The sequence below is a fragment of the Netta rufina genome, assembly GCF_964035555.1.
Source record: "Netta rufina genome assembly, chromosome: 5".
Classification (NCBI taxonomy): Eukaryota; Metazoa; Chordata; class Aves; order Anseriformes; family Anatidae; genus Netta; species Netta rufina.
The window spans coordinates 49371573-49395097 of record NC_140128.1 but is presented as its reverse complement, the minus strand read 5'-3'; the positions used below and the strand labels follow the sequence as shown (position 1 = coordinate 49395097).

Genomic DNA, 23525 nt, shown 5'->3' with positions numbered 1-23525 from the left:
TCATCTCCCTGCCGTGCTCTTCCCCACTCACCAGTTCATAAGCTCTTTGTGTATCTGTGGTGTCTCCCTGCAGTCAGCTATGTGGAAGGAAGTAGATGAACTATTCGTATGGTTGGCTAGAGGCAGGGCAAAATAGTAGGCTTAAATTACAACAAGAGTATTTAAGTTGAAGTATTAGGAAGCTGTTTGGTTAAGCACTGCAGTAAATTTTCTAGAAAGATTCCTGGAATGGTTTTGTTCTACTTGATTGTTTTTTGTGATTGAGGAAGTGACTTGATAAAGCCTAAAGGAAATGTCAGAAGAATTCTGTATCTTGATTTAAAAAAATAAATAAATAAAAATGTTCAGAGACCTCTAACTGTGGCCTTTCAGAGACCTGTAACTGTGGCATTGAAGTATTCAGATGGTTTTCCTCCCTCTACAGAAAAGCATAAACATACTGAACACTTACCACCAATTGAATCTGAAATATTTCATCATTACATGTGACTTTGATAACATTTTACCAGATCTTATTTTCTGGAGAAGCTGATAAAGGAAGCAAGTTCTCAAAGGTCTCTTAATATTTTACAGAAGTTCTCAGAAAAAAAATCTGTCTCTGGGGGCAGTGAGGCATCTTGACCAATTTGAAACTCTGCTGCACAATGTAGTATGTAGGAATTATTGCCAGTAGCTGTGAGCCTGGACAGTAGCTGGAGCACAGGTATTGTCTGGTAACTGCCTGCTTTGCTTCATTCTGTAATTATGCAAAAGAACTGATTATTTTGTCAATTGCTTGAGGCAAGAAGGGTAGATGGGAACCAATTAATTTGAGGAGATGAAGTCATGTACAAAACCCTTAACTTGCACAGAAATCCATCCTTGAAGCACAGATGGTTCACAGGAGCTGTTGAAGGGAAAGTCAGGCAACACCATCTCCTTGCCCCTTGGGCTGGGCTCTTGGAACAGGAGGTTCTCTGCAGCTTAGGTACTCTCCATCTGTCGCTTGCATCTTCCTTGTACTCACTGCCCATAGACTTGATTTGCGTGAAGGCTGTTGGCAGCTTGTCCTGGTGCTACTGTTGCTACTCTGAGATGAGTTAAACCTCTACTGAAGTCTGTACTCTGCTTTGAGGCTAGGTTCTGCAGGTAATTGGGTTTCCTTTGGTGCTTTCCAGTTCCAGTTTGAATTGGAAATCCTACAAATGAATTGTATTTTTCATTTTATATATATATAAAAAAAAAACATCTCTTCTGTATGCTTCACATGAACAATAGTGTGTAAAAACAAAAAAGGGTTTGAGAAGATAGCACGTTTTCATGATTAAATTTAAATAACTTTTATAACCAATAATTTGGAGAACTGACTTAAACTTCTCAAATCTTTCTTTTTTTTTTTTTTTTCAGTGTTAGGAAAATGCTGGGTATAGCAAAACATGTGATTGCTAAACTGGGATTTCTAAGAACAATTGAAGTGTATGGAACATAAGGTAGAAGACTTGTTTCCAAGCCTTGAAGACAGGGTAGAATTGATCTGTAGTTTTTCCTAGTACAGGAACTCAATTTGGAAATATATATATATCTTCTGTTACTTAGATACATTTCTTGTACCAATGTAAACTTTGGGAAATTGGGAACAGTTGTAGTTGTACAGTGTTGGGTTTTCTCCTTCTGTGTAATGCAAATGTCTTTTCACACTGTTCTTGCTGTCTGATCCACTTAATTTTTATGAGCTTTCATTATGGACATCTGGTCGTGGTAATATATAACCCTTGTAAAGCTGGTAATGGATCAGATGCCAGGACTTACGTATTCAGAGATTTGGGTTTGTCTTCTCTCTTGATATGTATATGTTCCTGAGGACAGAAAGACCACAGAGAAATATTATTCATCATCAAACAGCAGCAAAGAGTGGCATGAGAAAGTTTTGCAATAGCATAAATACCCCCAAATTATATATTATTTCCTTTTGGAAAGGCTTTGTTTAATGATTTCAACATGGCTGCATAAAACAACATAATTTAGCAGGTTTAGTTTGGCTTAGTTTGTATAATTTTTTTTTAGAATTTACATACTGGTATTATGGTTTTGTGATTACAGAATTCCACTAAAAGTATGAAGTGGATGCCAAGAAAAATCAATGAATTCTTGGCCTGTAGTATTCATGAGGGAGCAGTCAGTTGTTATTTAAGATATCCTACCCCTACCTCAAATCATAAAATTCCTGCATTATAAGGGGTTTGAAAAGAAGGCTGTATTTGTGGTTTACTCTAGCAGAAGCTGGAAAAATGGTGTGTGTCTCTACCATTAGTATGATGTGTGCCTTATCCCATGTGTCTTACCCCATAACGATGCTCCAAGGAACATGTGCAAGTCAAACTTCTTGGAAGAATGTTTCTTTTTTTTTTAAAAAAAAAAAAAAAAGAAAGAAAGAAAAGAAAAAGAAAAAGCTTAGCCAGCCTGATGTTAGATGTTCCTTCAGAATTAAATGTAACTATTGCATTTGGACTTGGTGTCTCATAGCCTGAAAAGTAATCTGTTGTCCTCAATTCCGTGCTCTGCTGTCCCTCCAGTTCCCAACCTCCTTGTCGTAAAAGAGATGATCAAAAGGCTGCAGGAGCTTCGTCACACTGAGCAGGTGCAAAGAGCTTATGCTCTCAATTGTGGAGAAGGTGCCACAGTCAGCTACGAGATTCAGATTCGTGTGCTGCGGGAATTTGGACTTTCTGATGCTGCTGCTGAACTTCTGCAGGTAGGACAAGTTGCTGTAGTAAGGTCACAAATGCTTTGATTCAGGTTCTGATTATGAACTGACTTGGATGTGTGATCTGCAGTAAAAGAGCTGCTTCATGCACACAGGTGTGGAACAAACACTGATGCTTTGAAATGCCTTCAAACTTCAGAACTGTCCAGTGAGACTGCTGCATTTGATTGATGTGATTTTATAAACATGTAGGTGCAATGTATAAATACTTTTCTCAGAAGTTGTTGCCATGAATGGTGTTCTGACTGCCACAGATATTTGGGAAGAAGGTTGAATCTTGGATTTAAAGTAGATTGAGATTAAAGGGTTGTTTTTTAAGTAGGATAGAACAGTTTTTAAAATATGCTGTCTGATCCTTCAAGGAAGCACCAGAAGTAGTAGATTTGTTTTTAACTGAAGGCCATTAAAAGCTGTTTTTCTAGGAGACAGAATGTCAGTCTTTCCCCCTGTTGAAACTAGGTTTTGAAACATTACAAAATCTGAGTTACATAATCATGGTTACTCTGATTTAGTCGAATATTTGGCAAATAGTTTTTGTACAATATCTGTAGCATACAAATGAGGGCATTCAGATGCGAATTCCAAATGTTACCTCTCTTTTGATTTTTTTTCTTAACGCTTGAATCATTAAGATATAAAGAAATAAGTCTGTAAAAAGAATGGTGTGATTTAACTGACTGTAAATGGTGTGCAATTGGAGTGCACAGCAGAACCACAGAATGGTTCGGGTTGGAAGGCACCATAAAGATCCCCTAGGTTCCAACTCCCTGCCACTGGCAGAGACACCTCCAACCTTTTGGCCATCCAGCCTGGCCTTGAACACCTCCAGGGCTGGGGCAGCCACAGCTGCTCTGGACAGCCTGCTCCTGTGCCTCACCACCCTTTGAGTAAATTCCTTCCTTATATCTAATCTAAGTCTCCCCTCTTTTAGTTTAAAGCCATTCCCCCTTGTCCTATCACTACACACCCTGACGAGTCCCTTCCCAGCTCTGCTGTAGCCCCCTTTAGGTACTGGAAGGACACTGTAAGGTCTCCCCGGAGCCTTCTCTTCTCCAGGCTACACAATCCCACCTCCCTCAACTTGTTCTCACAGGAGAGGTGCTCCAGCCTCTGATCATCTTTGTGGCCTTTTTCTGTACTAATTCTAATATACAGATGTCCTTCTTGTGCTGGGGGCTCCAGAGCAGAGCTGAACACAGTACTCAATGTGGGAGTGAACGTGAACATGAACAGCTTATATTTCTTGTTAAGGAGGTAGTTCATAAAACAGTCAAGGCACAACTAGGAAACTAGATTACTTATTCTTGAATCACATAGGCCTTTTTCTCCTGTGACTCAGTAGATCTGCATAGGATGTATCAGTTCTGGGAAACTGGAATAACCTTCTGTTTTTATGTTGCTGTGCAGCAAATTGCATTTGTTGGGCAGCTTTTTCACATAGTGAACCTGATGCTTCTTGTGTTTAAAAAATAAAATCACTCCATGGTAGCTGTAATGGCATTGAGCTTTGGTTAGGTGTTCAGTGGCACAACTAGCTTGTTACAGAGCTAGCAGATTTAAAGTTCCGAAGTGTCAGTTTAGGAGACTTTTTGGATGACTTCCTTCTTTTTCTTACTTTGTTTTTTTTTTTTTCCTTTGCAGAATCCTCACAAATTCTTTCCTGATGAGCGATTTGGGGATGAAAGCCCGCTCCTGACAATGAGGCAGTCTGGACGATGCCGCGTTAACAGCACTCCCACTGCAGAAACCATGTTTACAGAACTGGACTCTTTTGTGGCCTTTCATCCTCCATTGCCCCCTCCTCCACCTCCATACCACCCACCAGCAACTCCTATTCACAACCAGTTCAAAGTGGGCTGGAAACAAAGGGTGCCAAGTCAACATCCCTCGCGTTCTTTTTCTTACCCTTGTAATCACTCACTGTTCCACTCCCGAACAGCTCCCAAGGCTGCGCCACCCGTCTACTTGCCCAGCGTGAAAGCAGCACCTCCGGATTGCACTAACACTACAGGTCTGGGGAGGCAAACGGTGGCTGCAGCAGCGGCAGTGATGGCAGCTGAGAAGCAAGTAGTAAGTATTGCGACTTCTCCCCACCTCTGGCAGGTTGTAGTAGCTTGAGAGGAGCTGGAGAGAATTCTTGTGATGAGGTAACAGCTTAGTTGAAACAGCGTGCTGGACAGGAGATTCTTCTGTTAAAACCAGTCATCAGCCTTCTGCATCTGAAAGGCAGGGTCTCATCCCTGGGAGACGAATGCTCCAGGGGCAGGAGTAGTTTTGAAGGGGCAAATAAGTCTTGCAAAGCTTCTGAAATAGCATAGTTTGTTCCACATTAAAACAAAGCACAAGTAAACTTCAGTAGTGGACTGTATGCTATAACAGTAGAAATATTTATGATATCTTGGCTATTTGCAGGTAAGTAGCCCTGAACTAATCAGTTGTGTGTGAAGGGAGCCTGTGGAGAATGGAAAGGCTTCACATCCGTGAAAAAGATTTTAAAATGGATAGGCAAGCAGAAATTGGTAATTGCAGATATGATAATTTGTTACGGCATTTAAAGAAAAACATCTTAGTTACTGAACTACAGTATGATGCAATGAACTGTGAACAGTGAACTGTAACAGATGATGAACCAAGTGATAGCTCTGAAGTACAGGAAAAGCTAAATAAAGAACTTGGTAATCATTTATTCAGTGAGAAAACTTTCAGCGTACTGTTCTGTCATACTGAAAGCCTGCTGTCTAGGTGCAGACTTGATCTGGAGTTCTGAATGGAAACATGATTTATTTTTTTCCTTTAGCAGTTGCCCTAAATATATTGCACTACTGCATTTCAGGTTAAAATATTTAACTTGAGCAAACAATGGAAAAAAATAAGTCTGAGTTGAAGGATTTAATTTGTAGTAGAAGTGTCTCTCTTTCTTCGTCAGTGCAGACTTCAGAAAGGTAATGTTATGGAGATGTTTCTGTGATAGTTGATATAAATTTGAGCTTGTTCATCTATAGCTTGGGCAGGAGGGCACAGCTCCCTGCTTCACAGTGGGAATATTTCACCTAAAATATATTAAAAATAGAAGGAGAAATAAATGTAGTATAGATCATAGTTTTGTTCCTTAATTTTTCTGCAGTTAGTGAGTTACTAGTAGTTAATGCTTACTAAAATTGCTTTCATTAGAAACATTAAATACAAGTGGAAGTTAACTTTTCTATCTGGAAGACTGAATCTGCTAGTCCCATTGCAGGCATAGGGAAGAAGTACATGTACATGCTACGAGATCCATGCACTTCATGGATCTTGTCAGCCTTGTAACTGGTGCTCCCCAGCCCTGAGGCTAGTGCGCATACACATACATCTGATTAACTTGTTTTAAAATGCAAGCTGAGGGATTATAGCTATAGTAAGGAAAGAAATGTTTCATTGTCTTCCCTGCACTGAAACTCTCTGCCATAGCAAACCATTTGTGTTAGGTCCTGCACTGAGCTCTTACTAAATATAACACAATATAACATGTCTAAGAAGGTACTCCTGTTGTAGCACAGCCACTTCATGAAGAAAAGGTCTTAAGCTAGCAGGAGGGTGGAGGTTGGGAAACGCGTGTTCTTTAAACGGTATAGAAAACTTGCTGGCTAAGGTCAATCTAGGTGAAGGTAGGTTAAGAAAATGTCATGAATTGCAGGAACTGTGCTAAATACAGTTTGTGTTTAGCTTTTGCTTTTTTCCCCATGGACCTATTTCTTTTCTTTTCCAGTGTACTCAGCCCTTGCTGAACGAACTGATGCCAGATATTGCAATGGGTGTGTCAGCAATGTCTTTAAAAGACAGAAGGTTACCCGAGCTCACTGTCGACACAGAACTAAGCCAGACGGTTACAGAGGTAGGGCCCGGTCCACCCCAGCACATTTCATGTATTCAGAGCAGACACATGCCTACTTCTCGAAAGAAACATGCAATAGAGCAAAAAATAGATGCTCGAGAAAATCAGCAGGAATATCCTGACTTCTATGATTTCTCTAATGCTGCATGCAGACCTTCCACTCCAGCACCAAACAGGCACAGCCCTTCGCCTTCGCAAGGCATTTACTTTGGCCCAGATTTGTACAGCCACAATAAGGCATCACCAAGTGGCTTAAAGTCAGCTTATCTACCTTCCCAGATATCTCCTAAAAAGCAAGAGGATTCTAGGAGGGAATACCTGCTCTCCCAAGACGGGCATCAACACAGACAAAAGAATGAGCCAATACACCTCGATGTCTTAGAACAACCTCCCCAGCGGCTGGACTTGGCGTTGGCTACCCAGGAGAATGCTGGTAACGGCCCAGTTCACATCAGGGGAAGAACAAAAATGGAAACTGATTTAACCTACGGGCTAACCTCCAACAGACCTTCGCTCTCTGCGTACACCTCTGAAGCTCAAGAAGAGAGACCCAGCAGGAGACTGGCAGATGATGAGCCATTGGAACATGGCACACAGAGAAATGCAGATTTGGAAAGGGAAGATGCAGCAAGCAGAGGAAGGAGGTCTCCAAACAAACCAGACTTCCTGTATAAAAAATCTGCTCTATGAAAGCAACCTCCACTATTTCTCTGTGCCTAAGAGTTGTATCCCATTCTTTGCAACTTCTGGCCTGACTTCTGTCAGACAAATTCATTCATGCCAGCAGATAAATTCAGCTTCATTCACTTCTTTTGTACATACATACATTGCTTTGTTAGAGACGGCATGCTATCGGTTTTTTAATGCTGCTTCTGGTTTTATTTTGTGGGAAACTTTTTTCGATCAGATTTAATTAAGCCTTTAAAAAAAAAAAAAGCTGGTACCTTTTTTCTACAACCTGATAGCATTTTGCACCTGTACATCTATTTTAGTGTATTAGTTTTGTACTAATCTGTTGAACTTTATTGTCACATTTAAAGGACTGTATTTTCATACTTTTTGCATTTTCCCCTTCACCTGCCAATTCCCTATGTGCATTGGGTTGCACATAATGAAATGTATTTTCTTACGAGATAGTAACAATGTGTTTATTTTTTAATTATAGGAATTCCAAAGAACAGCACATCAAAATACTACATTTTTAGTTTAATTTTTTTTGTTTAGATCTGAAATCTTCCTGATTTTTATGACTATGGCAAGAATCCAGTCTGTTCTGTTTGAGAAGTTCTGGCAGCTGGTCTTACCCTTATATAGCAAGCCCATTCCAAGAATTACACTTGGGATTTTAAGTGTCCAGGGGATATTTAGGAGTCCAAATTCCAGTGAAATTCACCAGGATCTGACTTTCTGATTCTGTTTGCTTTGTGGTTCGCCTGTGACCATGGAGAATTTCATGATCACCCAAGAGCACTTATTGGTTAGCCAGACTTGAGTTGTTCATTTGACCATGCAGAGGTAAATCTAGAAATACTGTAAAAAGGGTAGTAATAACTTGTTCTTCCAGCTACCCCTGCATGGGGGTAAGTGAAGACTAGAGCTGAGGATTCATGCTAAATCCTGGCATGTCAGGAAGACAAGGCATAGTATCCTAGGCTGTTGCCTGGCTGATAGCTCTCCAGCTGAGAGGTTCCCTCTCCGACAGAGGTGCTGAGGTGACTGCTCATTGCCTTGCTTTCTCCTGCCTATGATTTAAAAAGGGCTTCACTCTTAGCGATGTCGTTCAGTGTTCCTTATCTGATCTGAAGTGTTTCTGACTTCGTAGTTGCCACTGTTCTGTGAACAAAATCCAAATGAAGAGTAACTGCTCTAGCACTGTCAAATGTGTGAAGCTTTAGCACTCTTAAATTATGCTTCTCTTCCCTGATCTTGCTTTTTTTTAAAGCACAGGAATGAGATTCATCTATTAACATGATATGCAGAGGGAATGTGAAGATTTGGGGCTGGCTCCCTACTGCTGGGTTGAGATGAAACAACACGACTGTGACGGTTGTAGTTAAATGCATCCTTCTTAATACCCAGTGTGCAGTTCTTACAGCAGCTTTGTTGCATTTAGGATAGGGATCCGATGCCACTGCAGCGTAGTGATTACTGGTGAACACACGTTTGTTTGTGGTTTTTTAATGCAGTTTCTATAACAAAGGATTTCCCTGTAGTTGAAAACTAATCCTAAGTGTGACCTAAGAACTATATCGAAGTTAGGTTGTTCCCTGCAGTTCAGAATGCCTAAATACTACTTTAAGAGAAATCTTCTGCAAATTTACGTGTAGCTGATGGCAGTTTTTCTTACCCACCTTGTTCCATTAAAGCATGCAAGGCCTGACAACAATACCATTTTACTGAACTATACTGAATACTGCATTTCAGAACTACCAAATAGCTTGTAGATAAATGAAGATGTGGGTTTGTGGACCAATAAATCATGATGTCTCCTACATGCTTACATACATACGCCTCCCGCTTCTAGGAAAGCTCTGCAGGCACTCCTCTCGAGGTGCAGCCAAAAAGGCACGGTGTAGGATTGGAGGAGAAACACAACTAAGCTGCACAGGTCATGTAAGTGTTTTGTGGGTGAGGGGAGATGTGTGTTTTCCTCCATTACCCTCTTTTAAACTGCTTTTTGACCGTGGTCAGAATGAGCCCTGGTCTCATCACCACTGAGTGTAACTGGTGTGGGACTGCAGTGTAAAATAGTGTTAAATGCAGGAAGGTGTGGGGAGGGGAGCAGGTTCCTGTGGGTCAGGGACTGAGGTTCATTGGATTTATTCTGAAGATCCGAGCACAGTGCTGTCTTACTGTGTAGCTCTAACCAGACACTTTGGTCTCTTGCCCGTGAGCACTAGAAGCATTAGTTAGCATCACACACAAAAGAAAGAAAAAAAACTCACTGCATTTGCATCATATATATATATTGGTAGGTTAGCTGCTAAGAAGTCGTAGCTGTCCTCAGAAGACTTACTGTTCTGAGTAACTTATTTTTACCTGGAATTTATAAATGTACTTTCAAAGGAAACTATTTTTACTCATAGTTTGATGCGGCACTGTGTGCCTGGACTGAGATGGGGCTGAAGTCTACAGATTTAAGCTTAAAATTTGTGGGGACGTGGCTGAAAAGTTTTGAGGTTATGGCTTGAGGGAAATGATGAAATGGTTTGTCTTTGGAATAAGCTGGTGAGAAATGTCTTTCTGGGGTTGGGGGGGGACATGCCTGCATTTTTAGGATACAAAATTGCTTCTGAAGTCTCAGAAGCAGAACAGTATTAAAAAGAATAAAGTGTTTAAAAGTAGGTTCAAACTAAAAGGCAAGTCCTTTTGAGGCCACGCAGACAATCAGGCCATTCAGACAATCTGTTTTCACTTGTATATTTTGAGTTAGGAAGATGATAGCAGCTAATGGCAGCTGATTTTGAGCGGAAAAGGATTTGTCAAATTACTGGAATCGTATTTTTGTAGTCCAGAGTAGGATTTCCTACCTAGTTGGACAGGGAGGGAGTGGAGCGAGACCATCTTTATTCTTCTTCATGGAAGCATTAATCAGAAGCCAGTGTTCATATGCTTCTTGTGCAGCACGCACGTACCTGTGCTACCTGCTGCTTTTTGTTCTCTTTCTACTGAAACTGGTGCAAAAACTCCTTGTTTACATGAAGCACTTTCCAATTAGGCTGGAAATTAACATCCTTTCCTCCTACAAATTTGATGGAGACAATGGATCAGTGACCGTATTTTTCTTTAGGATAGAGGTGTGGACATCACGTTTTCTTGGCTGAGGAAGAGTTGTGCTCCTTCTTCTGTTTAAGAGCTCAGATTTTCATTTAGTGAGCAACATGCAAAAACTTCTTACTCCCCTTTCCCTGAGCCCTTCCTCTTTTCCTTAATATATCGTTGAATAACTGAATTCCTGAAACAGATTCTTCCTTTGAAGTGTTTTACTGTTCCACGGAGTTACTGTAGTTGTGTGTTAATAACTGCTGTGTTGTTTGGCAGTTTCTTGTCATGCTTTTCATTTCTGAAAGCTAAGGCTGTGGCCACCCTTACTTGTAAGCCTTGGGTTTTGGTCTTTGAACGTCCCAAATGTTTGTCTTCATAGATTTCCTTGGTTTGGGTTTTTTTGAGAGAATACACATGCTGTTTGAGGCAATGTTAGTTCTTCTAATAATTGTATGCTTATGGTAGAGGTGGTGCTGAGCTCTGCTCAATACAGGGAACGGTTGAGAGATAAAACTGTAAAACCATATTTGGGGTTTCTGTAATTATCTGTACTTCCAGAAGGTAGCTCTGCCTTCTGCAATGTCACGGTTTTGTTTCTTGTCCTTGTGTTGTTACTGGTATAAAGTCAAGTGCCTTCAATGCTAAAGGCTCAGAAAAACTTTCTTAAACTGACTTCATGTCCTATGCAAGTGTTTTTTCTACGACCTGCATAACCAGTACTTTGTAAAACTTGTTTACGCTTCAATTGTACATAGTGTTTTTAAAAAAATAGTATTTTTATTTAGGTACCTCCAAACTTGAATTCTAGTCTTGTGTGATACATTGTAAAACAATACATTTCTCTTTTGAGTACCATTACAGTTGTACAAAGGTTTTCACTGGTTCTATTTTTCTACTGTTGCTGAGAAGCATGTAACACTGACTTTATCCTACGTATAGTTGGCATTTCAAATAAATGGCTTGTATAGAACCTGCCTGTGGCTGCTTCAGTTACCTGCTCCCGGCAGCCTGCCAGCGCTGTGCCTGAGCAGCAGAAAGGTGCGTGGTGGTGATGGTGGTAACTTCTGCCGGGCTGGGGGGAAGGAGTGATGAGACACGGCCTGTCAGGTGCTCTGTAGCAACACAGGCTCTTAGGAAAAATTGTAAGTTTTGTCATTCCTTCTCAGAGGTTGGACTGGGTGATCTTGGAGGTCTCTTCCAACCTAGATAATTCTGTGATTCTGGAAAAAAAAGAATCATTAAAAAATAAAGCGCTTCACTAAAATAACTCAGTGAGTTCTGGCTAGAGCCTCGCTGGCTATAACTAGTCTGTAACAGCGTTCATAGACAAGGCAGCAAGCATTAGCTGTGCTGTAGAAAATGCTTGTTTTCCTCAGAGCCAAAGACTAATTAATAATTAAATACTCAGCATCCTTTCCTTGACTTGCAGGTATCCTGTGTCAGCTGAATCTTCATTAACTCTGTTTCACAGGAACAGCTGTTTCACTACTGCAGAGAGATGACAGAAGTTTAGAAGCGTCACCCAGCAGCAGCAGATTTTGGCTACGCTCTCACTTTGATGTGCAACAGCAAAATCTTTTGGGTGATGTCCTGGCAGAAAGGGGAGGAAGGTAAGAAGCAGGAGTGCTGTATGAGCATAAATGCTAATGGGCATCCCTGCAGGGCCAGGAAGATGGGGTTTAAGAGCAGCTTCCTAAACTAGAATGCTGTTGCTGGGGGCTTTTTTACTCCCTCTATGCACCACTGCTTTAATTCCTTGGGTACAGTGACTATGGTATAAGTGGGTGTTGCTGTAGGTAGTTGTGCTACACTGTGGTAGCTGTTCTGTGTGTGGTGGTGTTCTCATATATGCTAGGGAGAGAACAGCAAAACAGTGAAAACCCAGGGCTTCAGTTCAGGGTGATTTGAGCGTAGAGCTGGAAGTGAAGCCTCTGGCTACCTTCTGCCCCCACCAGTTTAATGAATTAAATGTCAAGAGCTGCCACCCAGGAGCCCCAATACCTTCTGCTTTTTCTCCTGCTCAAACGTGTACCCGCACACAAGATGCCAGCCCTGCACAACGAAGTGGGGGAGAGCTGGAAGCAAAGCTCTCAGAATACCAGGTTTGGGTTGGCCCAGCCCCTGTCTCAGCCTCCCACAGGTATCTCGGCCAGATGGCGACCGTGTAGTCATCGCCCTAGTTCTGCTGGGCTGGATTGTGGATAAAAATAGAATGGCAAAGCAGCATTTCAGAGACCAGACCATGCAGAGTGAACGACTGAACAGTTCTTTATTTTTCAGTTAGATATGCAGTTACAAGTCCTGTAACAACTGCTACAAAAAAGCACATACAATACCCAGAGTTAAATTTAAAAGCAACTAGTCATTTTGCATGGAACAAACCAATTAGCTGAGCCTTTATGCTAGAAAAAGCTTCTGTAAATGAAGTAATTAAAAACAAAAGGGGGAATACTAAATGTGTGATTTTCTTCTAAAAAGTCTCATTAACATGAATAGTTAATGAATAAGCAAAATAGTACCCCATGGCAAACATGTCCTCCAGTTACAGAAAGCAAGAGTTAAAAATTATAGCTTTCTTAAAGCAGGGTTTGGGGTTTGTAAGTAAAAACAAAACAAAAAACAACTACATTAGGCTCAAAATAACTTACGGAAAATCAAGATTTAATTGCAGTTAACTGTAGCTTCTTAAAAGTCAGTGAAACCTCCTGTTCCTTGATTATCACAGTGATTATAAAAAGATCATCTATTTTGTACTGTACAAAACACCAGGCTGCTGCAGTGTTTGCAGGAACATTTATGAAGTAGAACAATTTGAAGTAGGCTAGTTTTTAAAATAAAAGCACATTGTAAGTCCTCTTATAAACCCCCCTGCTGCTTAATTTGTAATTTAGTACCTCTTCCTAGATACTGTTTGCATTCTAACCAGCAGATAAAGTTCATGTGACAATTTTTTGCATGTAAGACATCACTGTACACAATTAGAAACAAAGTTTTTGAAGTTATAAAAATGGATACAACATTTTGCATTAAGTCCAACATCTGATTTCTCACTTTCCACCTGCTCAGGATGTACTTCCCAGCAGAGCTGCTGTGCAGAACTTCGATCATGCTATTGAGTTCACATGATACCAACTGACTTCTAGAATGCAGTTTCACCCACCATGATTACAACCAACAGCCATCATCATTACCTCATGCCTGCTTTACATTTTAAGGACCCATGCCTCCCTGCAGAAATAAACAAACTTACTTTGTGCAGGGAGCAACTGCCGGTCACCCCAACCAGAAACGATGACACAGCCCTTCAGAGCAGGAAAGCAACACGCTCCGGCCCTGCAGAACGCAGAGTGTGCCCCACACCTGTGCTTTAGGACAGAGGAGAGCTATAGGCACTAAAAGTAAAACAGGTCAAAGGAGAAAGGGAACAAACAGTGGCACAAAGGTCTGTCAACAAGCAGTCCTCCTCCCCCTTGAGGTGAGGCCAACTTTCAAAGAAATACAAGCAAAAACCGCTACTGAAATCCATATAAAAGCAATGTACCTGTTCAGAACACATTCTATGCGCTACAAATAAAGGAAATGAGACAAAATGAAGAAGGTGGAGGCGGTTTCTTGAATAGTTGGATTTTGAGAAGCCAAGTACTAAAAATGCCTCTTCTGTTTGTCAATGAATATTGTGTCCCCAGTTGTCCTTTCAGCCTCAGAACTTCTCCCTCTAACTACAGTAGTACTGCATCCTGTTAGTCCGTCGTCTTTTCCGTGACTGAAATTCTTCAAAGAAGTGCTGAATGTCTTCTCTTTTAACAACCTATTGCAAACAATAGGAAACTCAAGTTGTGGTACAATAACCCAATTAAGCAGCTTTTTTTTTTTTTCTTGAATGTGTTCCATATGTAATGCACCAAGCATTTAAAAGTATTCTGAAGTCTGTGTGATACGGCTAGCAAACCAGCTTTCCTGCCTTACCCAAAGGAAATGATTAATGCCCAAATTCCATTACAGGAAAATACAGAGAATGAAACAAGCTACCCAATGCTAAGCACAGAGAGCAAAGCTCCTTGTGTTTTTAATAGGTCTGGCTACTTGCTTTTATGATCAGAACAATTAACACAAAGCAAGATTTGACACTCGCTTCAGACACAACACATGCAACTTAGAATGGCTGTTCAGTAAAGCTGGGGCTTAATACTGAGCAAATAAAATGCTTGTGTTGATTAATAATAGCAAGCAACTCCTCAAGGAAAACAAAATACAACACTGCCAATATTCCGTCAGTCCTTAAAGCCTGAATTTAATCTAAGAACAAAGATTAAGAGCTTTTTCCCCAAATGCTTTTCCTAGAACAACAAAAGTTTCATTGAAATTTGAAAACAGCTCCTAGCACTTTACAGACAGATTTCTGTAAGGTTCCTGTTTTTTCTCAGCACTGCCATTAAAGAAATACAATTTTTAAATTCCCATTGAATCAGGAATGTCTCATTTCTACAACAATTCCAAGAGACAGAAAAAATACAACAGTATTGTAATACCCAATACCCCTCAACAGTATTTTAGAACACTTTCTGGCAAGTTGTACAAATTCTGAAAGCTTCTGCTTACCGTTCCCTCATCTGCAAATCTCCTGAGATAGTCGGTCAGTTCTGTCTTTAAGTCGTTGTATTCTGAATGGGGAAGCAAAGGCAAGGGTAAACACAGAAAAAAATACAGAGCTTTACTTTAACATTGGCTCAAGAAGACAACCTGCTGCACTTCCTCTTGTCATTATTTAGATTTACTTCAGAGAAATCTAGATTTGAACTGGATTATAAAAAAATAAAGCAAAAAGCAAAAGAAGTTTGGGTAAACAAGAGATGCCTAATAATTTATCAGACCAGCCTGTGTGGTCTGAGCATTTGTCCAGCTAACCTTCAGAGAAACATACTGAAGTTCAGCGTGCTCTGCGGGACAGGTGTCAAGAAACAGCCTTCACCCCCAGCTTCACATCGACCAGCACTCCCCCAGAAAACAGGAGACGGCCAAAGCAACAGGAAAAGGTATGAAATTTAAGACAGCTTAAGTTAATCTTTAAATATTTAAGTCAGAAGAAATTACCATTAATACCATACCTACAATGTTAAACAGGAGAAAAGTTCCAGCACCATCTAGGTAAAGTCCAGAGAGGACAAACTTCTCTGTAGTAATACTGACTGAGGTTTGCAACCTGTCAGTCTTTTACACACTGATTTCAAACTATTTTTGAAGTAAACTGCAAGACCTCGTTAGCTGTTCACTTAAAACGCTAAGGCAGATCCTGAAAATCAGTATTTTTTATATTTACCACAGATGAGCTCTACTTGCTGAACTCTGTTCATGCTGTTCAGGGTGTCCATTAAAGGATCTCTCCTGTCTGTTTCTTGGTCACTGGTACCTTTGTTTTCATAAGCCAAGACAGTGTCATATTCATCTGTCAGGAACGGGACTTCAAGCTCTGAATACATTTTCTAGAAAACAATGCAAAATTTACTTTTAAATTACAAAACTTCTCAGATACAGATGCTCTCTCCCATTCCTTCTTTGCATTCAGTATCACAAATAACAACAATAAAAATAATTAAGTTTTGTCTCAAGCATTTCAGCCATTCCCCCATGATGTCTTCCAAAACAAGACTGGCTTTAAACAGCAAAGAAAATTTGAATGTTTAGAAGCTCCTTCACGCTGCATTAATTCCAAACAATCCAGTGTGTTTCTTTATGTCAGGTGGAGGGATTTTTTTAGGTGTTTACGTGCAAAGTAAGAACATTTTCACATATTTTTTATCTACAGGCTTTTCTTCCAAGGTTCTTTGGGAGCTCCTCCCTGCCTCCCCCGTTTCAGTGTTTACAATGAAGAGAAAATACATACCAAACAATCTGCACAAGTGCATAATTTGCTTCTCCAGTTTGATGGCCAAAAGGTGGCAGTATCTTTTTTTAAAAATTGCTTGCTCTGGAGTTCTTTCAGCTTGCAGGCTGGTTCTTCACTCTTGGTAACTATCTGAATTAAAAGGAGAGTGTTCAGTGCTCTACAGCTTCAAATAGCCACACTCCTTTCCAGCACGTCACGTCCTTACACAAGATTTTTTTTTTGTCTCAGATACAATTTCATTAAGCAACCTGTATTACTGTTCCATTCACAGAAGGATTCTGATGTGGTTTAGCAGTTTCCACTGGATGTATAATAAACTATTCCTTTAGAAACGCAGTTACAGTGCCTAACACCACAGTATTAGAACAAACTGTCACCTCTATGTAAAGGCCCAGCGGCTGGCAGGACGGGGTGCAGGTACCCCAGCTGCAAGCAGCCATTGCACCCTTGTCCCACCTACTGCTCCAGGCACGTCCCATAGCCTGGGCTGTGCTCCACTGAGACCACGTTTCAAGTGTCCACAGCTGAGGAGGAACACAGACAGAAAGCATTTACCTCCTCACTGAACCTCTGGAGGTGGGTTTTGCCACTAGTACAAAGATGTACAGGACAGAAAAGGCGGGATTTTACCTCCGGACAAGCAGACCCAGAGCTAGTGGATGGTTCGTTGAACTGTTCCGTTTGCTTTTCCTCCTCCTTTACTTCTTGGTGTTCTGCTCCACTTTCTTTTTTTATTTCTTTCTTCTGTTCTTCACTTTCCTCAACATTCAGGACAATCCCTTCATCTTCAAGAGAGGTCGCTTTGGTCAACGCAGGAACTAGAAGATGCACACACAAGTGAAAATACCGTGCCAGAAAGTACAGGGTACCACAAACATTCCTTGTGCTGTACATTACAGCATTAAGAACACCTGGATTACCTCACACACTGCAGGATCCTGGATATATTCTACAGCTGTCCAAACATACAGACCTATGTATGAAAAGAACCACTTCCTTTTTCACCACACTCTTCTTCGCCTCTCATACTCATTCTAAACCACTCTTGCTTCACAAAATCTAAAGCCTAGGAGAGGGAAAATGGCATCACAATTTCAGATAGTTCTGTACTAATAAGCTTATCCCTCTTGACACTCCTTGTTCCCAATCTAATAGGTTCAGTAGCTGGCATGCACTTTTTGCTGACTGTGTCGGAGTCCTTCCTTTTCTCCAGACACAAGTTTAAAAAAAAAAAAAGCGAAACAAAGAAGCTCCACTTTTCTAAACATTTACAGACATCTTCAAGCTTTATATATGGTTTTGCACGAGAAAAAAAAAAAGCTCTTTATCTAAAGAACTGTGCATTGGTAACAATGCAGCGTACCAAGCACATCACTTTCTGAAGTGTTCAGACCCTCTGCTGCATATGCTCTTAATAAGCAGAATTTACAATTATGTAATTTCAGCTGAATCCTTCTTCAGCAGCACTGCTTTTACCCACAAAATCTTTTTGCTGATGATACTCATTTTAGTCAAAATAACTTAAATATGAAATAAATCCTACCAAGTAAAACTATCAGTAGTCACGTCTATTAGTCCTAGGCACACACAAGTGTTTTTATCTCCCAGTAGCCTGGGGTGACTCAACAGGCAAGTGACGCATCTCAGTAAAACCAACTCGGTGACAGAACTATACTAACCACTTCCTTACGTAAAACAAGTCTATGTTGTAATGTCAACTCACATGTGTTTGCTGTGACATAGCTAGTTACAAAGAAGGAAAACACAACAAACATGCCAGAAAACAACAACAAACCAACACTCTCCACTGTATTTCTCTCAGAACAAACAGAAACCCAGGTAAGCCAGCTTGGAGTCTTTAAAATTTCCATTGAAATTCCTGTCACGTGAGAGATGACCAGTTGCTACAAGCAACCTTGAGGAAAACAAGATCATACGAAGCCAGCTTTTTGCACTGGAATCAAGTCATCTGCCTGTCTGATCCCGCAGAGAGCACACACCAGAGACACCTGGTGTGACCGCAAACAGCACACATCCCGAGCAGAGCCCTAACCCCACACAGACCAAGGTTTCACACATCCCTTTCAGGGCACTTTATCACTTGCTCTTTACTGCTCAGAGCCTCTTAGACTCAGCTGTTTTCCTTACTGTTTCCTTTAAGATACCTCTTCAGGTCTTTGATTCAACTTAGAGACTAAGTTCCTTGAGACAAGTATTAAATCCTTATCAGTCTAGGTGCTAGCACATCTTTGATTAAATAAATCAGTAAGCACTAGGGAATTAAGATTTAGGAATCAGAAATGCCATTTTTTTTTTTTTTTTAAACAGAACAGTTACTGCAGCCCTGCCTGTTCCACTGCTGTAGGTGATTGTCCAATATAACGAGCAGCATTTCTCCAACCACTTAAAGAGTATAATGTCGTTAATCAACCAACTATGAGAAACATACTAATGAAACAGGGTCTCTGCTGAGTTAATTTTCTTACCTGCTAATTGCGGAGCATAGGCCCATAGGAAATGGCAGTGATTCATGCAGGCCTGGCATACCATTTCATGGAAGTCTCCACTCTCAGGGGGAATTGCACCAAGATGCTGTCAAAAGGAAACAAGGATGCAGCAGTTGAACGTTCACTGCAAATTAACAGATTCAATTCCAGCTTTAGACGAAGTAAAACATCATCGGCCACCGTATTTTCAACGCAAGCATGTAGTCCTGCTACCTTTCTGCAACAAATATCAGCGTAACAGACCAGAAAGAGTTGACCAAATGCCACGGGAAACAACAACAAAAAAAATCTGTCTTCACTTACACACCTTTGTTTAAGACTTTTATTCCTTGTATACATCCAGAAACCCCAGTTCTATCTTTATCTCATTCTGAAACATTACTCTTCTAAACATGGTCCTAAACGTAGCCTATTAAGATACTACCACACACTTTAGACACCTAAATAACTTCCTCATATGTAAAAGATCGTAAGCCTTCATATCATTCACATACTGGGATCGAGAAGAATTGGGTCCCAAACCTCTCTACAAACCAGTGAGAAACATTTAGGCAATTAAAAGCACTTACCTACTTTATTTTGAGAAAACTTTCTTACAAAGTTCACAATACGCAGCATAATATTCTTAACATATACATTTATAAAAAAGAATCCCGTAGTGTATCTACAGAACCTATAATTGAAGCCAATCATCCTTTTTCCTTCTTTGATCCTGCAACTTCAAACACTTCACTTTCTAACAATTCACAATGGAATTTCACTCATGCCCTTGAAGGCACAAGAGGCTGAACCCTTAGTGCTCGTGCATTAAGTAGGACACTCACCAAAGTACTTTAGCTGCTTTTAAAAGATTTCCCTGAAGTTTGTAATCAGGAACCAACAGCGTAGTTTGTTCCTTGCTATTTAAAGTAGCTACAGTTTAAAAAGCGTTCTTCTGAATGAAGAACTATTCAGACAGTGGATAATGATGTGTCTCAGCAAGAATCTTTTTCTCACTGATTTGAATGATTAGAATTTTCCAATTAAAATAATAACTTCTCTAACAAGAGTCTCCTTGTTCTACAGAAGGAGCCTTGAAATAGGTGGAACTCTTCCTAATTATTATTATTTATTTTTTTTTGACTGGAGTGAGCAGCAGTTCAAGATTAAAGATTTAATACTCCCCTGCATTAAATGAAAAAAAATACCCCAGAACATACATTATCATCTTTTGAGAACTACAGCACAACTCCCCAAGTAAAGATTACCATACAAACTTACCTGATGCTATTTTATTTCTATGCAAATGGCAATTCTGCTACTTATAGTTTCCTTACCCTTCCATGGAACCAGTCTTCACAAACTATGCACTGGATCATTTCATCTGGAATCTAGATGAATGGTCACGTTATTAGCATTGGTATCAACCTTCAGAATCCTTCACAAGCCTCAAACTATAGTGTTATGCGAAGCCTGCTCAAGTGAACTGCATTTCCCTCCTTGCCCACCCACAGTGAGCTGCCAATAATAAGCAGTTACTGCTTTCCTGAAGTCTGTTTGCTTCCCTCAAGTTCAACAGCACATGTAATTCGTCATGCTATCAAGACTATGGAAATTCCCAGTTATTATTACAGAACTAGTTTTCCCAGTAGAGCAAGACATTCTCACACCAAAGAGCTAACAGAAGTTAACACAGTATCGGTATCTTTTTTCCTGTGAACAGAAATGCAAAACAGCTAAGCAAAAGAAAGATAGTGAAATGCACAACATCACCGGGTTTATATAGGGCACGCCAGAAGCCTGCCTGAACTGTTTGTAAGACAGTACAGTAAAAACTGATTTGTTAGAAATCAGTTACAGCATTTATAGCCACTCATAACACTTCTCAAGATAACGAGAAACACATCTTCTAAGGCAATTGTGTAACTTGACAAAGAACAGAGATGACTGTGGCAGCATTTTGTCCTAGCAATGGTTTGTCTTGTCTGTCTTTAAGGCATAAAAAAGTGCTACTATTTACAAACATGAGAAATTAATTATTCTAAACAGCACAGCACATTGAAAATTGACATGGAACAGAAGGTTCTTAAAGTGAGATCTTCCCGAAATGCAGCTCAAGGTCCACCCTTTGCATGTTCTGCAAAAATACCATCCACATATTGTTACAACTAGATTTTGCATTTCTTACCTCATCATCAGGATCAGGATAAGGTCTTTTGCAAGTACAGTACAAGCCATAAAAGTTGTCATTGTACTTATTTCCTGAATTCACCTTGCCTTTTTCCTAGGAGGAAAGGAAAAAATTGTTTCAATATACAATGCAGTGAAAAAACAAAAGACAGAAAAAATGGAAATCTGGAAAAAAGAAAAAAAAAAAAAGAAAAAAAATAAAGAAATCCTGTTCTGCTTTACTTCCCCAAAGCAATCATTATGCACATCAGCCCAGAAATCTAAACACAACGATATTACCCAGACACCTATGCCATACAGTAACCAGTAGGGCACAGAAGGAATACTGAAGTTCCAAAGGGAAGAGGAAGAACACACATTCCGTATTTGTAACAAATGTGTTAAAATCTGTGGTGTTCTTGTGCTACTACTCATCTAAAACTGTTATTTTAAGAGTTTTGATCACCAATCGTGTGTGCCTGCTGCCACTGCAGCAGTATCTGTAGATTTCCCATGCACCTTTCCCCTCCAAGTTTTTTTTTAATATCCACACTATAATCCAAACCCAACTTTGTTTAATCCTACCACTGAGTTTACACTGATTTCTTGTCACACAAGCCTCCCTCTATGCCAAAGGACGATCCAAATTACAAAACAAGCAGCTGAACCCCAACTGCAGGTAATCCCCTTCCTAAAAGCAGCTAACACAGCTGCAGCCAGGGGACTTCAGAACTGTCCGTAGTTGCAGCCTGAGGCCACGTGCAGAAGGGTATGCATCTTTCTCTCGCTGCTTTGCAAACAGACCATCAGCTGCTTAATGAGCACAAACTGCCCAGCCAGGATGAGAGCACAAGGGCCTAACCGAGTGAAAAAACTGCCCGTTGGGTGACAACCCATAGAATTTATGCTACAAAGAAGCTGAAGGGAAAGGAACCATCCTTTTGATGGCAGCACAGTGTTAAGATTCCATAAAACAACTGCAAAAACTGCACCCTGAAAGTCCTTTGAAGCCAGCTTAAAGCTGTTGGGACTCATTACCACCGGCACCACGCGTTTCTGGCACTACACTGGCCACGGACAACGAGCTGCTACAGTCACGGACGATGAGGCCCCAACAGCCCCACTCCTCTGCTCACACAGCAGGGTTCAGCCCTTTGGTCCCTCAACTGTTTCACCTCTTGCCACAATATTCCCACCTCATTTAACTCGCTGGGAAAAACAGCAGCACCACGTGAGCTGGCACTTGCTGCAGCAAGCCACCAGCCTCCTGAGACTCTTCCGAGTTACTTTAATTCTGCGTGCAGGAAGCCAAGGCCTCGACTCACCGGGAGCAACTTGCACTGCAAATTCTTGAACTTGCTGTTTCCACAGTCACAGCGGAAGTTCCTGGGAAGGAGAACAGAGCATTTCAGAGGTCGGATTCGGCAACAACACCTTATCTTTTGTGCACACAACAACCCCCAGCAGCTGTTTAGCAGCCATAAGAGCACTCTTGCAGCCCGCCCAGGCAGCAGGGCCAGCTGAATATCTGCACAGCCTCGCCACCCCCCCAGCAGCACACCCAAAGGCCAGGCTGACCAAGACAAGCCCCTCACCTCCTCCTCCTCCCTGGGCCACCCCTGAGCACCCATTCCCTGGGGCCAGGTGCTGAGGGGCGTCAGGGGCCCCCCTGCCCCGTACCTCTTGGTGTAGAGCTCGAAGAGGCGGTGCGAGCCGTGGCACTCGTAGCTGCACGCCAGGCAGATGCCGGCCGGCTCTGCCCCGGGTGGCGTGCAGGTGCTGCAGGCGTACAGAGCTTGTCGCTTCACCGCGCCCTGCGGGGAGAGACCGGGGTTGGAGGGGCTGGGGGCTATGGGGCGTGGGCTCGGGGCGTTACGGGGTGTTATGAATCACAGAATTTGCAGGGACCTCACAGAGCACCCAGTTCTGAGCCCCCGCCAGGGGCAGGGACACCTCCCACCGGGTCGGGCTGCTCAGGGCCCCCTCCAGCCCGGTCCTGCACAGCTCGGGGATGGACGGGGCACACGCAGCTTCGCGGGGGGGCGTCACGGGGGGCGCTGAGGTGATGCGGAGGAGGGTCGGGGCGTTATGGGGGGGCTGTTAGGGGGTTATGGGGGGGGTCGGGTGCTTGTTAGGGGGTTACGGAGGTGTTGGGGGTACTGCGGGTGGGTGTGGTGTTACGGGGTGCTATGGCTGGGTCTGGGTGTTAGGGAGGATGGGTGTTATGGGGGGGTTGGGGCGTTGTGAGGGGTCGGGGTGCCATGAGGGGCCGTTATGGGGGTGCCGTTATGGGGGTGCCATGGGGTGCGCGGGGCCGGCCCCACCTGGGCGTAGCTGCACCGCTCGTGGTCGCTGCCGCCCAGCACGGCCCGCGCCTCCTTCTCCAGCTCCTCGTTCTCGGCCAGCACCTCCGCCAGGGACACCACGGGCTCCTCCGCCGCCGCCCCGGCCCCGGCCCCGCCGCCCGCCCCGCTCCCCGCGCCCTCCGCCGCCGCCGCCATCGCGGGGCCGCGAGCCCTAGGCGGGAAGCGCGCGCGCGGAGGGGCGGGACGAGGCGGGGCGGGGCGGGGCGGGGCGGGGCGCGGGACCACGTGACCCGCGCGCGGC

At 42.2% G+C, this 23525-nt stretch overlaps 2 protein-coding genes across 3 annotated transcripts in view; one reads left to right on the top strand and one right to left on the bottom strand.

Annotated features, from left to right (window-relative positions):
* The window catches only part of BTBD7 (BTB domain containing 7), a 55794-nt gene extending 44451 nt beyond the window's left edge, over nucleotides 1-11343 (top strand). For both annotated transcript variants that reach the window (XM_084288553.1, XM_084288552.1), the window contains 3 exons: nucleotides 2553-2731; nucleotides 4385-4813; nucleotides 6489-11343. In XM_084288553.1, the coding sequence (XP_084144679.1) occupies nucleotides 2553-2731; nucleotides 4385-4813; nucleotides 6489-7304 (1424 nt within the window). In that variant the 3' untranslated portion in view covers nucleotides 7305-11343. The remainder of the gene's footprint in view (nucleotides 1-2552; nucleotides 2732-4384; nucleotides 4814-6488) is intronic.
* Nucleotides 11344-12629: 1286 nt separating this feature from the next.
* On the bottom strand, nucleotides 12630-23473 carry UBR7 (ubiquitin protein ligase E3 component n-recognin 7). The gene is made up of 11 exons (XM_084287616.1): nucleotides 23243-23473; nucleotides 22599-22732; nucleotides 22244-22304; nucleotides 20938-21033; nucleotides 20087-20140; nucleotides 18750-18855; nucleotides 16894-17081; nucleotides 16261-16392; nucleotides 15697-15859; nucleotides 14979-15040; nucleotides 12630-14187 (listed from the first exon to the last, which is right to left on the bottom strand). The coding sequence occupies exons 1-11, from the start codon at nucleotides 23417-23419 to the stop codon at nucleotides 14095-14097; spliced, it is 1266 nt and encodes a 421-aa protein (XP_084143742.1). The 5' UTR covers nucleotides 23420-23473; the 3' UTR covers nucleotides 12630-14094.
* Nucleotides 23474-23525: the final 52 nt, after the last annotated feature.